Source organism: Stigmatopora nigra, chromosome 17 (assembly GCF_051989575.1).
Source record: "Stigmatopora nigra isolate UIUO_SnigA chromosome 17, RoL_Snig_1.1, whole genome shotgun sequence".
In the NCBI taxonomy this organism is placed as follows: domain Eukaryota; kingdom Metazoa; phylum Chordata; class Actinopteri; order Syngnathiformes; family Syngnathidae; genus Stigmatopora; species Stigmatopora nigra.
In genome coordinates, this window is record NC_135524.1 from 4,785,247 (window position 1) to 4,807,161 (window position 21,915).

The 21,915-nt window shown below is 40.9% G+C and overlaps 2 protein-coding genes across 2 annotated transcripts; one reads left to right on the forward strand and one right to left on the reverse strand.

Annotated features, from left to right (window-relative positions):
* Positions 1-113: 113 nt before the first annotated feature.
* Positions 114-3,356, reverse strand: ppwd1 (peptidylprolyl isomerase domain and WD repeat containing 1). The gene is made up of 11 exons (XM_077737735.1): positions 3,160-3,356; positions 2,745-2,847; positions 2,569-2,672; positions 2,362-2,482; positions 1,838-2,285; positions 1,542-1,732; positions 1,264-1,453; positions 1,000-1,181; positions 848-929; positions 478-660; positions 114-310 (listed from the first exon to the last, which is right to left on the reverse strand). The coding sequence occupies exons 1-11, from the start codon at positions 3,284-3,286 to the stop codon at positions 167-169; spliced, it is 1,875 nt and encodes a 624-aa protein (XP_077593861.1). The 5' UTR covers positions 3,287-3,356; the 3' UTR covers positions 114-166.
* A 25-nt stretch (positions 3,357-3,381) lies between these two features.
* cwc27 (CWC27 spliceosome associated cyclophilin) lies at positions 3,382-17,272 on the forward strand. Its single transcript, XM_077737736.1, has 14 exons — positions 3,382-3,758; positions 3,830-3,926; positions 4,005-4,117; positions 4,714-4,857; positions 4,931-5,029; positions 5,099-5,199; positions 5,287-5,356; positions 5,430-5,509; positions 5,764-5,794; positions 6,027-6,145; positions 11,245-11,345; positions 14,584-14,693; positions 14,771-14,880; positions 16,703-17,272. Exons 1-14 carry the CDS (start codon positions 3,717-3,719, stop codon positions 16,863-16,865), a joined length of 1,380 nt encoding a protein of 459 aa, XP_077593862.1. The 5' UTR covers positions 3,382-3,716; the 3' UTR covers positions 16,866-17,272.
* The last annotated feature ends 4,643 nt before the right edge of the window (positions 17,273-21,915 follow it).

Here is a 21,915-nt window from a genome sequence, read left to right on the forward strand (position 1 = left end):
TGTCCTTAAGAACAACACTTGTAGTCTACTTCACTTTTTTGGGTCAATTTCTTGTTAGCCCATAAGGCTGGACTTCTAATTATCTTGACTGGGAGGCACAGAAAAAAATGACCTTGTTTTAATCAATTTTTTTTAATATTAAAATCAAAATAGAGCAGAAGTAAGGTCATTTGACAGTGATGTTGATGATGCTTATATCTTCATACGGTTTGTCCGTTTTGGGGTGAACTTTGGCGTTGGAGATCCTCTGCACAGCCTCCATCCCTTTGGTACACCTTCCAAACACTGTGTGCTTATTGTCAAGCCAAGGCTGCCAAACAAAAGTACATAGAATTTGTTTAACTTATTACATCTGTCATTTTCTTGGCATAAAGTTCACATAATTTGATCTGTGATCCAGAACTATAGCGCAAATATTGTCCAATTTTGAGTGAACTTCTTTGAGTTTGATGATTGAGGAGCACAGGATTAACTCACCGTAGGAACCACTGTGATGAAAAACTGCGAACCATTGGAAGCCGCACCTGCGTTGGCCATGCTGAGCGTGTAGGGTCGATCATGTCTCAGTGTGGAGTGGAACTCGTCCTCAAACTCACTCCCCCAGATGCTCTCGCCACCCATGCCGGTGCCTGTGGGGTCTCCAGTCTGGATCATGAAGCCCTGAATGAAAGCCCAGTTTTCTTTAAATTCAGTCAGTGAGTATTCACCAAATTATCATTATCCATTCAAAGTATTCACACTGCTCAGATAACTACTATACAATAATAGAGTAAAACATGTGGGCCTAACATAGTTCCATGAGGTACTCTGACGACAAAGCTCTCTAGATCTTAGCATTTTGACAAACCTTGATGACTCGGTGGAAGATGTGTCCATTGTAGTAGCTGTTCCTACTGTGCACGCAGAAGTTTTCCACAGTTTTGGGGCACCTATGGGAAGAAGAAGAGCTGTGAAATAGTTGTAACATACATAGGCGCATCATTAGTAGCGGCTACCCACTCTACAGGGAAGAGCTTTATGTGGATGTCGCCCATGGTGGTGTGGATGATGGCGCTGTCCGATATTCTTTTGGGGCCTTCAGCCTGCGTGGCAGCCATCACCTCCTCCTTGGAAGGCTTTTCATTGAAAATGTCTCGGTCGGAATCAGCGCTCTTGGTGTCTTCAGGTTCCCTCTTTGAGAACTTTGAAGAAGGAGAATAAATGTGAAATACATTTCCTTAAAGGTGAGGGTTGCATCTTTAATTGTTTTTAATTACATGTTACCATATAGAATCTGTTCTTCTTAAAGGCAGTGCAGAATACAATGGGGTCCGGCTCCAGGTTCTGCAAGGCAGGATTGTCTGAGGCCTTCATCTCCACAGTGGGTGCAACTTGCATGGCCTTGGCGATGCCTTGGAAGAGACTCAACTTGACCACACGGATGTTCTCCAGCTTCCCAAGTATGCGCACACATCTGGTAGTTGAAATCAAAGACTTTTAGTAATAGCTTGGGTATTGTTTTTGTTGTTGTTTTTTTTCCTATGTTCAGCTCTTAAGTGTACCTGTTGGTTTCCACATTGATGACTTTGATGCCAAGCATGGTGCCATACAACACAAAGTGGCCCGTCTCGTCAAAAATGATGTTGGTGAGACGGATTCCGTCCACCTTCTCCAGCTCTCGTTCAACCGCCATCCGTCGGCCAAACTCCATGTCGGGAAGCTGCTGTCTCATCTGCTGCAGCTCGGTGAACATCTGTTGTAGCAAGCAAAGGGGTGCAAAGGTGAGCCAGAATCATCATATTTTGTTAGTGGTGAATGGCACAATTTTTTTGGATACTTTGACCAACTTATAATTTACCGTTAAAGATTCATCAAACACCCTCATCAATTTCCCAGTGAGAAACCGGAAGAGTCTGACTTTCCGATCAGACGCCATAGTGGCCATTTTCTTTCCGTCGGGTGAGAACACCAGACTAGTGGGATACGTTTTATGTTTGGCGAACTCGTACAAATCTGTATCCGTCTTGTATTGCCAATGCACATGTTTGGGGAATTTGAATTCTGAGGGAAGGCCCATCCAGTATTCCAGCATTCCCGCTTTATCGGCAGAGACGATCACTCGATATTTGGGATTGAGGCGGATCTGCGACAATGGCGAGGAGTGCATTTTGTCAAACACGTGGAGGGGCTGGCCGTCCCCTCGCCCGTCGTAGACGAAGATCTTTCCCGTGGATTTTTCCGAGCAGGCCACTGTGGAAATGGCATCTCCAGGATTGTAGATCCACTCGCTCTGACCAGGGTGGAAGCTACAAAATAAACATGTCAGTTATTATCACGCTCCAGCAATGCATCAGCTTGTGCTTTGCACAATGGTGAACTTACCCCAGTTTGAGCATATTGATCATGTCAAAATTGACAACATCAAACACTTTCATAGCCTGATCATCGCCAACCGAACACAAGAGAGCGCCATCAACGCTGACTGTGATGCTCTCGACGACGCCTTGTAAAGGGATAAAAAACATTGTACTATATTTCCATGAGAAGTTAAATGGGGAACATTTTAAATGATAGAAGGTCACAATTTACCAAGATGACTCCGAAAGTGTTTGACGAACTCTATTCCTGCATCTTCCTTTTTCTTCCAGAACTTGATGTGACCGTCTTGACTGGCCGTGATAATGAAATCAGTCCTAAAAAGACAAACAATAGATTGTTGCACCCTGGTGTAATGGACACATTTTTTTTTAATTTCAGTTACCTACTTGGAACAAGCAATGTGTGTGATCACATCTCTGTGCATGTAACTTCTTTCATACATGGCAGCTGAAGGCAGATTGTCAAGGTAGACACGTTCATATTCTAGAACTGGAGAAAACAGTAAAAAAAGAAAGATCAGTCAATTTAGAAAGCATCCTTTTCACCATACATGTATGTTTTCCTTTAGGGATCTTGGAAGTTTAATAATATTTCACGATTTAAATAAAAATGTAAGCAGACACCAACAACTACTGGCGTGTTTGATTTTGTGCAGGATGTGCCATCTTGATGACAGACAATACTGCATGATGTATATTCTTGCTGCATGACCAGTAGTAGTAGTCACATTGGTACAGCATTTATAATCGCAGCATAAACAATCCCAGTATATACTATTAAAGAATCTCGATGATCACCAACCTTTCCTTTTCTTGGTGGTTACAGCTTCACTCGGCATCGGCCCGACCCATTCCTCATTTTCTCCTTCTCCATCCTGAGTTTGATCTGCTTTTCGCTTCAGTTCCACATTGTTTTCAACTGCCGCCATTGTGGACGAAAATGTCTGTCCGGAATTGTGGTCCTTCCGTTCTGCGCCGACTTTCGCGGAACAGTAATTCTTCACAATGTTTCTTAGAGGGACATTTTTGTGGAGCGCATGGGTCAAACCAACATCCCTTTTTGTAGGTATCTACCAGTTATTTTTGTGATGCTCATGTCTCTGATCTGCACTGTAAAATACGTCTGCAAGCTAAATGGCGGAATGGTTTGTGCTTAAAAATATCTATATATTTTCAAAAAGATAGATCTTACAAAATCAACATTTTAGAACTACAATGTTAGTAATCGCGTTCCCCTACATACGAACATAAACAACACACGCACCAGCCACCAAAGCAAAAGGAGCTCAGCATTGCAATCAAGCATTTGCACAGCAAAAGCGTGGTTTTAAAAGTTTAATCAAATCATTTGGCGTAAATATGAGTAATATTTACATCCAAGAACCACCCACGAATGGAAAGGTAAGTGTATACCTCAATCCAATTATGGATCTTTTAATTAGATTGTGTGTCAATTCACATTTTATTTTTAGGTCCTGTTAAAGACCTCTGGAGGTGACATTGACATCGAATTATGGTCCAAAGAAGCTCCTAAAGCATGTAGGAACTTTGTGCAGCTTTGCATGGAAGGTAAATCATACCGATCTGAGACCATCAGAACGATATCTTTGCATGAACGATGCATTTGATTTTCTTTGTGTCATCTAGGTTACTATGATGGTACAATATTCCACAGGGTGGTCCCTGAATTTATCATTCAAGGTGGAGATCCCACTGGGACTGGGATGGGAGGAGAGTCCATCTATGGAATGCCATTCAAGGTTGGATCAAGAACATTATTGGTTCAATTCTTAAACTACAAATTAGGCCAGGCACAAATGATGATTTGGTATTTGGATAATCAACAATTAGTTCAATAATTAGTCAACTAATTGCCAAATAAAGGCATCAATGGATTTACTTTACTCTTTTCCCATTTCTTTTTACTTAAGATGTATATTTTCAAAATAATAGAATATTAAGAAATACAAATTGAGCAGAAAATATTTTTTATTATTATTTTTCCCCTTTTCGTTCAATTTAAAATGTTGAAAATAATGTCTAATTATAATAATAATGTCACATCAATAAAATGCAAAATGCAAAATAAAAAACATGCACATTTTTTTGTCAAGAAATAGGATATAAATGCATAAAAATATCCCTGATTATTAAACTATTAAGATGCTCAGAAACTGAGAATTGGACAAGTTTTAGGTGTCTGTGAGACTATACGGATAGTTTTCAGTCAATTTGATAGTGATTATTTTTTATAGAGCATTTCTTTACTCTAATTAGTTGTCAGTTAGTCGATTAATCGTGGCAGCCCTACCACAAATGCACATTGCATAATATTTCTCTTCACTCCCACACTCAGGATGAGTTTCACACCAGAATGCGCTTCAATCGTAGAGGTTTGGTCGCAATGGCTAACGGCGGCCCCAACGACAACGGCAGCCAATTCTTCTTCACTCTGGGACGTGCTGATGAGCTCAACAATAAACACACCATTTTTGGCAAAGTGAGTCTAAAATGGAGCTGCTCCCTTTTGTATACCGCATAAACTAACACACACACAAAAATGATGCTTTCAGGTGACTGGAGACACGGTCTATAACCTGCTCAGGTTGGCTGATGTGGAATGTGACAACAATGAAAGACCTTTGAAACCACACAAAATAAGATCTTCAGAGGTAAATATATATTTTTTTATTTATTAAGTTTCTATGTGTGTATAAATATATATAGCTTCTAAATTTCAGGTACTTCATTCACCTTTTGATGATATTGAGCCACGTGAAACAAAGAAAGCCAAGAGGGAAACAGAAAAAGAAACAAAGAAATCCCAATCAAAAGCCACAAAGTAAGTCAGTCTGGGTTTGCGATGATCAATTTAATAAAGTTTGGACTTGGGAGTGTTGATTTTTTTTTCTTCTTTTCATCAACGAAGGAACTTCAGCCTGCTGTCATTCGGCGAGGAGGCTGAAGAAGACGAAGAGATGGTCAATCAAGCTAGTCAGGTGGCCATCATTGTTTTCAAGCATTTTGAGTTTTGGACTCATTCTGGAAAATGTATACTTCTTTTTCCCTCAGAGTCTAAAAGGAAAAAGCAAAAGCAGCCATGATCTTTTGAAGGATGATCCAAGACTCAGCTCCGTTCCAGCTGTCGATGAGTAATACATATAACAATCACTAGTGTGCTACTACAGGCTGAACTCTTTGACGAAAAAAACGCAGTCAAAAAGTAGCTACCAAATTCCATTATGATCAGTCCACAAATATAAAAAGAATACATACATACAAAATGATAAAACCCTCATCAAAAACAACATTTGCACTGACTTAACAGGATTTCAGCCTTTAATAATGAATTATAGAGTGAAGCAAATCCAACATTCTTACCTGTGGTCCTATTTTTCATTTCAAGGGGAGGGAAGACGTCTGGAGATGAAGCAAAGGTAAGTCATTGGCTGCCAATGTTGGCGCTGAACCTCCAATCCATCTTGACCGGGAAGATTGGCAGACATCATTTGCTGCCAGAACTCCCTGTCAAGAGGGATTGTGTGTCTTGCACCATCATTGGCACTGAGAGATAATCATTCAACGCCAGCCATCACAGTTCAATTGGCTTTCGTTGGTATGGAAAGAGGTAAAAAAATCACTAAACGCCTTGTCGGATTTCTCCTGCAGGACGAAGAGAGAGAGAGAATGAGCGAGCTTATCAGAGCCAAGCTGAAGAAGGAGAAAGAAAGTGAAAAAGCCAGCGAGCTGCGGGAAGAAGAGGAGATGAGAAAGAAAAGCAGCCGCAGGTATGACAAATGCCCCATCTTACAAGCCAATGTGTATTTTACACAGAAAATACTGACAGTGTATTGGAACAGCAACATTTTCAGCCAGAACATTTGTTAAAATTAGGGAAAAGGCCTTGGATTTACACTTGTAATTCAAGGTAACGTCCTGCCGAGAGCGCTGTTGACTTGTGTTACTGACAGAGTGAAACGCTCCTGCCAAATTAGACCTACCAAATTAGATTTAATGTTCCAAAATACAAACTGTCATTTAACTATAATATGCTATTAAGCAATCATTCAATACCCCCTCATCATATTTTTTTTATAGCTGTTTGTGTAATTCAATTATAAATCAACGGGAAAATATTTTTGGGAACATTACTCTAATGCGCCGCCGATTACGTCATCTCTGTCACATAATTACAAAATATTGGAACAAAGTCAGCTGTGGGATTTTCCTTAATGATTATGGAACAAAATTAAAATGATTTACACTCACATTATTTACTCAAATGAGTACAAAGTACTTCAAGTTCGGTGATAGACGTCCAATCCATTTGAACTGGGAGGTCCTACCAATGATTTTCCCTTCATCTTTACTAAATAAGATAAAAATTTGGCAGGCATAGTCACACCAATTTGTCACTGTCATTCGATCACTGCCAAGAAAAGTGTATTATCCGTACTATAAATGTCCCTAGTAAATAAACCGCACTGCCTACTTTTTACAAAATTAAAGAAAAAAAAAACAACATAAAAGCTTCAGGGGTCCATGTCTTCATATTATATGTCATTAGGTGCACAACAGGAGATAATGCGCAAGGCATTGACAACGTAAGTTAAAAAAAACACCTGATATGTGTGAGAGAGTCTTCTTATCAACAGGTAGCCTCAGCATGCTTCCTGGAACTCGCCCCTCTCATTAGTGCTAATGGGATAAACTGTTTTGGGGCACGCTTGACTGAGAGCCAGACCCAGTGTAGTATATTTCACACAAGCACAGATTGTTTTGCTACAAGAACTGTAGCCCAACACAGTGGTTTGTCTTGGCAGGGCATCACAGAGAAGGCTGCAAGGTACACTGTGAGTCCAGCACAAAAGGCACATTGTTGTATTTTTTGGGGGGGTGGCATGGGGATTGGGGGTGCTTTGACACCCCTCCATCTCCCCCCATCCCTTTGCCACTGTCAACTACTTTGGGTGCATTCAGCCTTTTGCCTGTCCTAATACCCAGGGTAAGACAAAGCTCATATCCGGTGGCTGTTGGATTTAACTGAACAGTTTGGTAGACCTACCACCAACTTTTGATTAGGTGACCTGTTGGATCATGGAAAAATCACATCTAAATACTGTTCTGTGGGACTTTAGATCTAAATGTGTATTGCAAACCAAAACTTTTAACTGGGGAAAGTTGGTAATTTGATTAGTTATAAAGCTATGTACAGAAATCTGAGACTTTTTACTACTTTAAATATTATTATTTGGTTAATCATTTTGTGAAATTACTTTTAGCATATCTCTATTTAGTTGATGTATAACACAACTCCTAACGACTAATACTACTACTACTACGACCTCAGTTCCGTCTAGTCTAGTAGGATGTATAATACAATCCCCTACTACTACTATTACTGCATCTAATATTATATTTGAAACAAATGTTAAAATAGGCCATTCAGTTAAAGTGCGCTTTTTAGGACAGAAAATATGGCACTCTGTTGGCGTATAAGGCATCTAAATCTGTCTGACTTGGTGAAAATTTGAAGAACCTCTGGCTTAATAGTCACATTACATTGTTGTATTACATCATTAAAATACACACAAAGTCAATAACAGCACGCCCTGGATCATCTGTTTCCAAAGTGGGTCATCAGACATCAGGCATTGTCCAGTAAGAAGCACTGCATCTTCATTGGACTCTGACCGATGCGCTCACACTCACTGAGTCCTTGCAGATTCGAGAGTTATGCAGCACCGTTTTGTGTGCATGTGTGTATGTGGAAAACCACTTGAGATAATCCAGTGCTTGGCTGCCGGATTGTGTACGTTTGGGAGCTGCCAGGTTTACAGAACTCGGGCCCAGTGCAGCACATCTGCTCTGCACGAGGTGTTCGCTCTCCCTGGCTGGCTGGAAAACCTTCCAGACAGACATGTACGCATGGGGTTTGAAAAAAAAAATGGACCGTGAAATTCCTCAGAGCACAGGTGTCAAAGTCAAGGCCCAGATCTTGCCTGGAACATCATTTGTGGCCTGCAAAGTTGATCATTTGCTTTGACTTCGTTGCTTCCTAAGTTACATTCAGATAAAGTTTGTCAAGTTTGAAATGAGATATGGCGGGCAACAAAGAAATAGTATATTTACTCTCTCTCTTACCTGAAAAAAACAACAGTGCTTCTCCACTTGCTGTTGGAATCAATGTAGAAAACTTTGTAGACTTTTGGTATTTTGTTATGTATAAATATTTAAAATAATTTTCATTTTATAAGGCTTGTAAATAGGAATCATAATTCAATCCCATTGATGGCACTTGATTGCAATCTGCATGGAAGGCTGGCAGTGATATATACTTAAAGATAAATACATTTTTAGAACCCAATTCGATCTTTTTTTTGGACAAATAAAAGTGGAAAGATTTTAAGTTGGCATTCTATAGATATTTGAAAGCAACCCTCGGGGGGAAAAAGACATTTAGATACCCTTGCCATATAGGTTCCACTATAAATATAAACCGCACTTTAGCTTACTGTATACGTTTGGAGCATTTTGCTGACGCTCTACTGTCTGGCGTCATGACAGCGGCCAGATAGGAAGGGGTTTGGGGGCTGTGGTGTGGGGGACCTTGCGAAGCAGACAGCGTTGTAAAACAGGGTCTCGTGGTGGGCCGCGCGCCGGTCTGGATCACTGTGCCGAGTCATGCACATTCCTGCGTGCAGGTTTGGATTCCTGCTCTCTGGCTCGCAATTCTGCTTGGCCCGGGCCCAAACTGGGGAGCGCATTCGCCCCCTTCAGCCCCCTCCCAGACGAGTTCAGCCGACCCGTTGGTCCTCATCACTCGCTCGCTCATTACAAGAGACCCTCGTTGCCATCCTTGCGGTCTCTTTTAGTTGCGGACGGACACACGGCGAGGTGTGAAGTTTGACTTGTTTTAATATGCCTTAAACTCATCTCAACAGATGCTTTATTTGAACAGTTGGATTTTATTTTATCAGTCAACTGCCGTCAAACGAGTATTCAGAGCAGTCCAAAAACGACAAGTACGCCAGGGTCGATATTTTGGAAAACAGCTAGTTTTTGACAAGGCGTGCAGTTACTGCGCGGCTATTTTAAGCTTGGTAAAAATTCCCATATCAGGCTCAGACTGTTGCCAGACACCCGAATCTTCTGGAGGTTCTGAATCAACTGGGGAGTTGTTGGACCACTGCCAGTCACCTCATGCTTTCTTTATGAAAAGTTAATCACCCGCAGCTCTTTCTTTGAGTTTCTCTCTTTCTTTTTTTGTCTGGGAAAAGGACAGCAGCTGCACAGTATCTTTAGATTTTTCTCTGTACAGACAGTAAACTCATTTTGGAAAAACTACTTCACTTGATATTGAGGAGAATGGGGTTTATTGTCAGAAAGGATGACAAAAGATTGAATGAAATATGGAGTTTAGTAGTTTAATGAACCCCTTCAGAGACAGTGGTCACTGTAGTTGACAACTATCCAGGTTATGAAAAATCCAAGTTACGAAAGCATTCTGGAATGGTCTAATTTCATAAGTAGAGGTACCACTGTAAATTGCCCCGGGGGCTTTTCTGGTCTTTTCCCACCCTCTTCCTCCCCAACCTTGATTGTTTGGTCGTCACCAGGGAGACGCCTGTTATTTTGCCCAAAGCGACGTGTCGAGGCAGGAGGCGCTCCACCTCACTGTCAAGCGCCCGCATTGAGTCAGCTGCCAGTTGCCACCGCCTTGTTGTGTTAAAAAGCATAAATGTGGCTTGAAAACGTGCAATCTCAAACTTTTTATTCAACTTGTACATATAATTAGAATGTTAGACTAGCAGTAAGTAATTATGTATCAATACCATTTGTTATTTGGCTGCCATTTGCATTGATAGACGTCCAGTTTGGGGTTATTTCAAGACGAATTGAATGTCTACTAGCGATAAACTGGTCTGGACGTCTATCAGCGTCAGTGAATTGCAGTCGATAAATTAAATGTCAGAGTTACATAAACATCGTCGCTCCCCAGCCGAACATCTGCGAGTCTGCGTCATGGTCTGCAGTACGGGCCGACCTGACCGGCACTCGTGGCCCCGCTGGAGCCCCGTTTTACAGGCCGCCTGCCAAGTGGGTCAAAGCTGCGGGTCAAGGAGGCCGCATTGCTCCCCACAACTCACTGGTGTTATCCACTTTGCTAGAAAACTTTATGTAACACATCCACGTTTGAAGTGATGGAGAGCATAAACAACATTGACTGGCACTCCTACTGAGGTGTCGGGAGTTTTAAAGCGTACCCACAACCCGTTTTTTGAACACAGATGACCACTAAGGGCTTTTTCTTCAATATTGCAAACCACTTAAGAGAGATGATGTGAAGTTACTCGTATTTGTGAGACTTGTGGTTTTGTAAATAATGGGAGGAAGGATGAAATACAAATTTATTGGGATTTTTAGTCCATTTTTCCCCTAGGAAATGGACATAGTAATGAAGCAGTACTTTGACTAAAGAGTGCTTATGCGTTTTTTAATACGTGGGAGTCTGTTGTGTCTGCTGTCAAAGGTCAATAACATTCATTTTTATTATTACATGACGCCTTGTAGAATTTAAAAGCTAAAGAGATCAAAACAATGAAGAACTAACTTAAAAATCTGGAGTTTTCTTTTTCACTCTATTCCCATTCTTTGTAAATGATGAGCGATTATGCCTGATTTTCAACCACATGGTTGGATCAGATCTAGTTCCTACTACTAAGTTAGTCCTGGCTATTGTCATGGAACTGTAATCTATAATTTATGTTGTCACAAACCATTGTCTCTTTTTTTGGCCCTTTAAATGGAACCTAGCAACACACACTGGTATGGACAGTTCTGCCAAATGCCTCTTTGTTCATTTGTTTGTTTCTTTTCCCTCCAGTGAAGAGTTGCGCAAAGAAGTTCGGCAGTTAAAGAAGGAGCTGAAGGCGCTGAAGCAAAGAGAAGATGGCCCTAAGCCCGACGTGGATGAAGTCAAGGAGGGTATGTGGGCCGATTTCCTTCACTTTTATTGTTTGCTTTTTTGAGAATAAACGGATAATATAGTGTCCCACTTACTGGGACGAGGCCCATTTTAATGCTATTCGAAAACCACCAAAAGAAAACTTACCGCTGTGGAAGCCGGGTGGTCGGCGGTAAATTCTCAGATAATGGTCAATAAGATAGACGAGCAAGGCTCTGATTGTGTCAATTATTTGCAGGCGTCTATTGTTCTTCTCTACGTGGTTCTGCATCCTTGTGGGAAATCTCATAGAAAGTTACATGATTAAATGTTGTTGAGGAACATTTCTGGCATATTTTCTTCCTTTCTGGAAGCTTGGTGATCAAATGTTGCATTCAACACCAGAAATTATGGAGGGCAAAAAATTAAATGGAAACCACGTTTTGCTATGCAATATGACTTGGCAGGACCCACAGAAAATTTGGGTGCATTTTTTGATTGGAATAATAACACTGTATTTCATTTAAAGCAATAGACAACACTAAGTACAAATGACTTCCATGTGAAATATGCTTGCACAAAATATTCCAATTACACATTTCTTAGCCCTCTGATAATTGAGAAAATGTACTAAATGTATTTTTTTAATTTTATAGTATTTACCGCGAATGGTCGCTGCCAACCTCTCCCAATCAATTGGAATTTTAGCACTGCCACTAGCACACAAGTACATTAAATTGTACAATAATGACAGTAAAGATGAATTCACTCACTGGCATTGAATATTTTAAGAGCATAGCCACTTTAGTCAGGAGCAAAAGCTAAATCCACAATGTGGAATTTCCGCATGTTACGGCCGGGTGGCCACAGCATATGTGTGTGTGTGTGTGTGTGGGGAGGGGGTGTAAATCTCTCCTGCTGCGGTGTGAGCAGCATACATTGACGCGACCGGTTTAAATCACCCTCCCGCCTTCTCCTCTGGCATTCAAACTGTTCACTTTGCTCACGGGGAAAGCACTTAACACTGGCACTAGGATGTTTGAGGCCTGCAATAAATGATTACAGTACTGTACTCATTGTTCCCGGACAAGTAATTGACAAATCAACAGCTCTTTAAAATGTCAAGCAAACAAAAGAAGTTACAAAATCGCCTCTCTAAGCCAAACCCCAAATATTTCACTGAAGCAGCAAAACCAAGCAAACAAGAGTCTGCGACCAAAGGAATGTTTTATATCTTGGCATCAATTCCGTGCTGTAAAGCTCCAGATGGGACAGACGCGACTACTACCTCCTGTGGGCCGGAATATCATCCACACCGATTGTAATTGGAAAGCCACGCTTCAGACGTGTATCCTGTATCTTTCCCGCTGGCTATAAATCCACTTATGAGTTTTAAAGAGTCTGGATAGTGGCTGAGTAAAAGGGGATCACAGTTTGTGTTTGTTGTCCAACAAACAAATATTTAAAGTTATACCAGACATTGTGGTTGATTGGGAAAACACTCAGTTTATAGCAAAATAAGACACTTAACCAACCGTACTTAAGTAATGCATGCAATACAATTGGAAATAGCAATGCAATCCACACGGACAAAACAAGTTGTTTTCAATATCAATATTAGTCATTTAGTATTAAAGATTTTATGCTTGCATAAATCACAGCTGTCCAAACAACTCACACAAGTGTTAGTAGATAATTATATAACTTTTCATTTCAGCAAAAATATGTATGGAACTTTGCTGCTTCGTTTTACAATGAATAGTTTTAGTATAGAGCACTATGTACTTGATTCCTTAGAAATTTGGGGCATGTCACTTTAATATAAATTCAAAATTGTATCTGACCTATCCCATGATTAGGGATTTTTTTCCTACATCACTTTACAGCGTTAACCCATTGGCTGGTACAGAGGCAGCCAATGGGTTAACGTTGACCTTGACAGGAACTCTTAGAACTCAGTATGAACGGCGCCATGTCTATCTTCGAAAATACCACGATTGTTCCATAGATGAGCTCAGGTGACTGGAGATGATAGGAATGCAGTTAGAAATGCCGTCAAACTTAAAGCTACTCGTTAGGGACAACAGCTGGATATACCTGTGCGAGTTTTTTACCCTGAGGCGTCATCATTCAGCATCCAGAATGTCAAGGGAGGAAACCAACTGGATGACTGATGGAAGGCGATCATTTATCAGTATAAATGGAAAGGCTGCTGTTTTACAACTTTTCAGATCCATCGTTGAGTTTGGCCATAATTCCATTCATAAAAAGGGATTAATAAATTGTCCCCATGGAGTAATATCATCATATTGAAGCACGTCGTTGGAGTTAGTTGGCTCAGCAGACATAGGACTAGCCTCACTGCGGTTTCTGTTAGTTCATTTGTTTGTCAACGCGGCAAAACACGAAGCATGGCCACAGACGTCTGTCACACGCGCCCGCAACAAACATCACATCACGCCGTATATCCAAGCCAGCCAGACCGTCTGCTGCCCGGTGACCTCACGTCGCGAGTTTCACACTCGAGGGGTGCGGTGGAAAAGTGTTCTCAGCTGTGTTTAGAACACAACACTTCACGTTGAGTTGCATTGAACTTGCAAATGAGTTCACAACTCTTCAGCCAGTCAGAAAGCCTCGCTCAAAACCACGCTTTTGTCAAGTGCTTCTGTCCTTGTCATTTGTTGTTGTGTGAAACCTAAAATTTAAACTGTATTCTAAACTTACAGTACTATGGCAGATCTGCAAAAAGCAGTGGAAATATTAGCAACCTCATTCAACCTCACCTATTTGCAAACCTTACCCAAATGTACTGAACACTACTACTTATTTAAATTATATTTCATTAAAGATGAGGACGTATGCTGCAATTAGTTGAGGTGATGATGTCAATGTTTTGAGTGGAAAGTTATGGCCTTAAATAAATGTAGGTAGGTTGTCTGCAAAGAAAAACAAAGTGACAGGGCACCGTCCATCTTGATTTCCCGGAATCAGCCCCAGATGACACAAAGCCCAAACACAGCTTCTTGTTATCTCTAGAGATAGCAAGATGGCTAGCGTCACAGCCTCCTTTTATCTTTTCTCTATGATCGTATGAGCCACATTTTCTTTCTTCCCATTTGTCACTGGTCGGGTATGATGTAAAGTGGATGAGAAGTGATACAATCAAATTTGTCAAGACACTATCAAAATTGGGGTCATTTTAGTTATTTCAGTGTTAGTTAGTCAAGTGTGAAGTTCTTAAAGCAGCTGTGGTCATTAATACTTTGCCTTTTTGTGCAGAGAGCAAAAAGCCAACCAGCGAAGCTGTGGCCGAATATCTGGAAGAGAGAAAGAAGTACGACGAACGAAAGAAAGACGGGCGCAAGAAAGGCTCAGGCAGAGAGCAACAGGTTGATCATTCTAACACCCAATGGGTACGATTTTTCACTTGTAGTGGATTTTGAAAATGGTTTTGATTCTTCAACAGACCATGGAGGTGCTCAACCGTTTCAAGACGAAGCTGTCAACGGCCATTAGCGAAGCCCCAGAAGTGGAAGAGGACGAAGAAGAGCTGGCAGAGGACGATGACAGAGGATGGTGAGTCACCAAATGATAACTCTCTTGATGGGCTTTTTCTTTTTTTGATCGATTTGATTGGATTATGCTTAACAAATTAATGTGTCCATCCAGCAACACACTCATACTAGGTTTAAGTCTTACCACCTTAAAGTTTCAGAAAGGTATAAGATACTGCAGAAATTTACTGTACCAGTAATGGGCAATTTTCAGAGTCTGCAGTAAGAAGAAAATGCAATTTAGCGTTTTGGATGGCCTAGAACGCATACAATTGGTGGAAATATTTGTCTATAAAGTTACCTGTACGGCATAGTGAGTTTTGGGTGAAATCTGGTATAGTATAGTAGTATAAATATATAGTATTGGCGATAATATATGTGATATATATTTGCCAATGTAGTGGGCAAAGGTACAGATGACGTTAGTGCTTGTGACCAGTTCAGGAAAACAACATATTCTCACGTATGGCCTAAATGCGGTCAACTATTGACTATGCTCGTTAAAGAGCGTCAATTAGAGTGGAGAACAATTCGGCGCATCCATGAAATTTTTGGTGCACCGCAGACGCTTGGGAAAGAGACAAGTGTGGACAAGGCCCGAGACGACGGCATTGTTGGAGGTTTCATGCATTTTTGCATTTGCATGCACGCGCAGATTTCTCCACACAAATGTGGAGTTACAATAACAGCAACATGCCGCTTTGCGTTTTCTCCAGATTGTTGTTGGGTAAAAGAAGGTGACATTTAACAGCAAATTTGCCTGTCATTTAGCTGCACCTGCTACCTTTCTCTATGTCATTTTCTGCCTAACCTGAAAATTTGCGGCAGACCCTCCACTCGCTTCAATACGTGCCAAAGTTCAGGGGGTACGTCGAGTTACGCGCACGCGTCAGTCGGCCGCCGCCAGGAAATGTGTCCTGACGCTATGTTCCGCTCTCATATTCTGTTTTTCAGCGCTGATCTTAAAAGCAAGTCCAGTTTGAAATGAATACCATGTGTGTGAATGAGAGATTTAGAATAACACAATCTGTTGTTGCCATTAGTCTCCAAGAGTGTGTGTGAGTGGAGGTTTTGGAGGGGGGTCTAATGAATTTGAGAGAAGCCTTGGTTGGTAGACATATCACTGTGCAGGCCCACGCCAGGTATGGCAAGGACTGGAAGGGGGGAGTAGGGTTGGGTTGATCCTGGAAAAACAGCAGAGGGAAGTGTGTGCCACTGCAGCAGCAGCAGCAGCACACTCAGAATGTGGGTTACAACAGGTCAGACACTGGAAGTCAAGTCTGGGACAGAGAAGGTAAACTATTCCATCTGTGTCGGCGCAGACCCCCCCCCCCTCCCCCTCCAATCCCTCGCCCTCCTGCCTCGACTTTAACTCCGTCCCCCGCCTGAGTGAGCGAGGCCAGAAAAATAAACACGGGAGGCTTCTGTAACTTTGCATCACGGCCTCTGTCTCGTCGTTACCACTCTCACACGTCGAGAACAATGGCGCTACAGTGGAGCCGGTGTCGTGTATGTTCATTTATGTAATGCGACAAGGAATTAACTACTTTTTGCTTTGTTGTATTGACTTTTAAAGTTGGCCAATTGTCTTTATTAATGGTAGAATTTTATGAAATTGGAATTAATCGACTCCTTGTGGAAAAGAGTAAGGATAATAGAATAACTTGTTGTCTTTTTAATTTTACCATTAACAATTGGCTTTCTACCTTGCAGTTATTTGATCCCCTTAAAAATAGAGTTCAATAACAAAAAAACGTAGAGCTGGGATTTTTATTTTAAATTATATTTAAAGAAGACGATGATCCAGAACTCTTTGACCACTCTCTCGTCTTCCCCTCCTCCAGGCTGGGCCACTTGCTGCAGTTTGACGAGCAATCCCGAAAAGTCAAAGACGCCACCATCCAGGACGAGGACACCTTTGAGATCTACGACCCTCGGAACCCCGTCAACAAGCGGCGGCGAGAGGAGAGCAAGAAGATCATGAAAGAGAAGAAGGCTAAGAGGTGAGGTCATGGGGAGGTGACTTCAAAATCTGTAATAGCATCTTCACTGTATTATGGGACATTTCAAAAATATCTTTTAGTTTTTGTTTGTTAATGCAAAAGGCAACAATAGCAAGCTAGAGAGATGAAAATTCATCTTTTCATATATTCCCATATATTTGAACATGGGATGCCCAATTTTAAGGACCTACTAATACCAAGTATATATCTGATACTTTGGCAATATATTAAGGAGGGTAAAAAGCACATCCAAATGTAAAATATTTTCATCATTTAGCCATGTTATTTTATCATTAGCTCCACATGACAGCTGCCAAACCATAATTGTTTCTTTTGACCATATTCTTGTTCATCTTGATTATTTCGTTACTTTGTAGCCCTTAAAAATAAATGTATCTGAAAATGACATAATTGGTCAAGTAATCTGATTGGGCAAATTCCTATACTTACTAATACTGCTTTTCGGTCCTTTTTTTCACTCGCAAATGCCCACTATATCAAGCTTCATTGTTCACAAACTCACTAATCCTAGATTTGTAGCTCATTGGCTTCCTTTGACAGCGATAGACGTCCGTTACTGTATTTCAACAGTATCCTTAACCAACGTACTAATAGGTGCAAGCAAGACTTCAGTGGTTTCAGGCTTAATGATCCAGCACCGACCGGCACGTGTGACCAGAAGCTGCGTTTGGCGTGCGTAACAATTTTTTTTCTTCTTTTTCTTCCCCAACCGCACTTCTGGGATTATGCTTAAACGTGCATGTGGAACAGGAAGCAGAGTTAATGTTATATTAGCCACCACTAATCTAAAACAGGTGCCACCGCAGTCACCGAATGTGTTATGAGGATGTCTTAGGACACGCCCTTCTACAAGGTGTTATTGATAATTGTACCCATGGATCTGTCAATCTAATCATCTTGATGATTTTTCCTTCATGCCTGCTAATCCTGTTAACCGCCACTTTGCACAAAATCAATGAACAGGAAAAAAAATCTTTAAAAGTGATAACCAACAACAATTTACTACAGCACATATCATGATACATTGACTACAAGTTGATGCAAATCCCAATATAATACTGTAAATCATATTATATATTATAAACCTATTATAAAGTGAGGTTTCCCCCAAAAATGTATGAAACTGAGCAGGTGTGATTGGCGAGTTAATGACTAGCTGTGGGCAAAGTGAGCCAGCAAGTGAAAAAGTAGGTCAGTTCTTAGTTAATAAGGGTAGGGAATAGTATTCTCATTAATTTCAACCAAGCGCCTCCAGACTGTTGGCAAAGAAGACACCCAGGCATAAAAAACAGAAGGTTCTGGTGGGATTCTGCAGCTCCATATTGACCTCAAACGACGCAAACCGTATGTCGGTATGAGGGATAACAAGTCTAATTTCTCTTGTACTCAAGTTTCTAGAATCCAGTGCATTGTGAAACCTTCTTGCTCTTGGATCAACATTATTCCACACGACTTTTGTACATGGACGATACGTTGATGTAGGCTCACGTGTGCTGAGTACTTCGATATTCATCCGTCTGTCTCTCTTTACCATCTCAGACCAAACACAATGTCTGAAAACAAATCAGGAGGTTGCCATATTTTGAATTGATGGATGTCTAACAACCTATTCAGCTGTTTTTATCTTTTCAATTGGCATAGATATAGAAGTCATGTAGTTTATCTCCAATTTCTTCGTGCGCCTTTCTCACGGTTTCCAAGAATCTACCCAGAGACTAAATCAAAAGCCTACAATAAATCACATTGGCTGCAAGCTAACTGTCCAAAAAGAGACGGGACATCACCCTTGATGCAGTGAAGGACACAAGAACAGGGAAAGTAGGACAGAAACAGCATGTCAATGAACGCCACTAGAATAATAACCTCCATTACCATTTGTCCTTATTAGCCGTCTGTCATTTTGAGGATCAGCAGAAGATCATAATTCAACTGTGATGGATTTAGTACTCTGTCCCCCCCTTGCATGCTCAGAAGGACTTTCCAACTGTACGCCTCCGTCTTTTCCTGTCCGCTGATTTAAGTGATTGACTATCGATTCTTTATTCATGTAATGCACTTACGTGGAATCCGTAGAGGTGACTTAACCTGTAGAAGGTCATATGCCTCAAAGAAGTGATCTACCAACAAACAAGAACACTTTCAAGCCTAATAAAGCTGTGGCAAGCTTAGTGATTAATGAAGTCCGTTGGATGGTCTAGAGACAGTCATTCGGGATTCCGGAAAGGAACATGTTTCATTTCTTGGCATCATACTTCTGTTAATTCTGGGCCAGAAATGTTCCTGTGACGGTGTGCGTCATAAATGTCCAGCTTTCATGAGTTCAACCTCAAACTACGAACGATTTTCCTGTAAATTTAAGCCAGGTCTTTCAACCAATACATACAGACTATCAGAGAAAGTAGCATAAGAGTCGGCAGACTGCGTCATTATTACAAGCCTCTGTCAATCTTGGCCGAGAAGGACACAGTAGGTCTTCGACCAGACTAGTTTGACTCATTGGAAGAATCCTTTCAGGGGACTTCAGAGAAGCCTGGAAATGTGTGTTTTGTCACTCCAGGAGGAGTCCTTAATCGGGGCAAAACTTGTACTTTTTTACGTCGTTTGGATTGGAATTATATGGCTTGACACCAATCCAGGAACTTTTCTCAAACAACTCCCCAATGGTATATTGGCCTGTGCTTCACCGCTCTTATTGCAACCCAGATGTGGCATGAGATCCCGCACCAAATACCTCTCACAGTTCGGACCGTCACAGCTGAATACTTTCTCCTCACATCATTGACGTGTTCATCCACCCGCTCTATGGTGTGAACTTTTCCCCATGAGACTTTTATCCTGTCAGCGGCAGTCCTCTCTCTAGGCGTCAGCTGTAGGAAGAGAGAACCTCTGGCGGGACTCAATAGCACCGAGCAGACCTCAGCTGATAGCAGGTGCCGGAACAGTGACCTTCCCATCCCGGGGGCCGGCATTCCAGCTTGTCAGACCCCGAATGTGGAGTCTGCATGCTTTGTGTCCCAGTACACCATCTGGAAGTCCCCATTGGTGTGTCCTTTGTTCGAGCTTTTAAGTGTCTGCAACACTCTGAGCTTTCATCGGAAGCCGTTTGATTTTAGACAGAGCCGCGTTGAGCTGTGAACTTAACCACTGTGTTGTTGGATTTGATCCAATCACAGCTACCTATAGAGATGTAGAACCTAAGCAAAAGTTTCGCTACTCCACCCTCACTCCAAGTGTCATTGATACAACTCTTTTAGAGTCTAAGTATGATCAAATACTGACAAGTTGATGCATTGGTTCATACCAAAGTTAAGTATAAGTGTAGTTTTCCTTGTAAGATTATCACTTTATCCCATGATATTGTGACCGTTTTTCATAGTATGATTTCATTCATGCAATCTTGCTACTTTAACGTCATGAGAAAAGAAAATGCAAATATGTAGTTCTTTGAGATTGTTCTCATGTAAAATGAACTCAATCAAGTCTAGGAAAACTTGCACTAATGAACATCCACGGCGGAACTTAAATCTCCCTCATTACATCGTCTTGTCTGTGCTTTAAAGTTCAATCCATGTTTTATTTTTGTTCAGGAGAAAGTGCAACAAAGAAAGGAGGAAAAAAGCAATATAACTTAACTTCAGACTTTCTTGAAACTTGAATGTGTAAATCACTTAGAACAACCCGTGCTAAATAAAATGGTGAGTATAGAAGTGGAAAGACCGAGCCAGGGTGTTAAGTTTAAAACAGTCCATTCCCTTCTTGTTGAAAGCAATTATTGCTGTTTTGAAAGTTGTAATTTATACGTCACACCTGGCCGCCGGATGCCACTTCACTGCGTGAAAAGCACCGGGTGTCCTGGGACATCTTCCCAAACTGGTGCAACAAAAATTCCGCCATTCAAGTGTGTAATGACATCGCCCTAAAAAAAAAAAATCATGTAAAATATGCTCATTGGCCTGCAAAAACTTGCTAAAGATTTTGCAGCCAGTTAACATTTGTCATTTTAGCACCTTATACTCATAATACCATTAAAAAAGAATTTATTGTAGCAGTTGTTCTTAAGCTGCCTCACTGCATTGATTTTTGCATGCAGTGAAAATAAAAGTACACGTGAGACAACACAATAAATTAGCATATAATTTACATTTGGGGGATTAGTAACAGTGTAGCAACATTAATACTGGATATAAAATATATGCAACTCACCACGATCCTTTTCAGTTTTTGTTTTTTTTTAGTATGTAAGCAAGCAATGGGACATTCAAAAAGTTCACAGCAATGAGCATCAGCTTGATTTTCCTTTTTTTTGCAAAGTCCAAGCATTTTGAATCCATGCTGTCCTTAATCCCTTCTTCATGAAGGCCTCCTTCAAAGAACGATGGCTGCCAAAAAGTAGCAGCAGCAGCAACAAAATTAGAATCCCATACAATGCGTCCCTTTCCTGAGCCAGCAGTGATGGCTTGGTGATGGGATGCAGTGTCCTGGTTGTTTTTTTTTTTTGCTGTATAAATTCTACAACAAATACCCAGTGTGAGGTACAAACATGACAAGAACATAACCAGCATTTTACCATGATTAGCACCACAAGCACCGTATTGACTTTTTGTTTTTTACTGGCTGAAAGAATTGTTAGGAAATGTTTATTCACTGAGAGCTTTCCAAGTTAAAACGTAACTCAAAAATTTATTGGCTACAGATAATGTAGACAGAAAAGAAATTAACACCGGGGAACATAATTTAGCTGTTTTAAACCATTTTTTAGGTGCAGAATCCAAACATGATTTAAAAAAAACACTGCACTTAACATGTTTTATATAAAAGAAATAACAATGATAAAAAACTATTTTTAAAAAGTCTCTGGCTAGGGTAATAATTGAATACAAGTTAGTAACAGTAAGCAGGTAAGATGTAGTGGGAAAAACTTAAAAGTATGCCAATTATTAGTTATGCATGATCCCCAGTGTTCTCTCATTTGGGTCTGGAAATAATGTCAAAAGGCTCTAAAACCTGAGTGTCCAAACTGTGGCCCGTGGGCC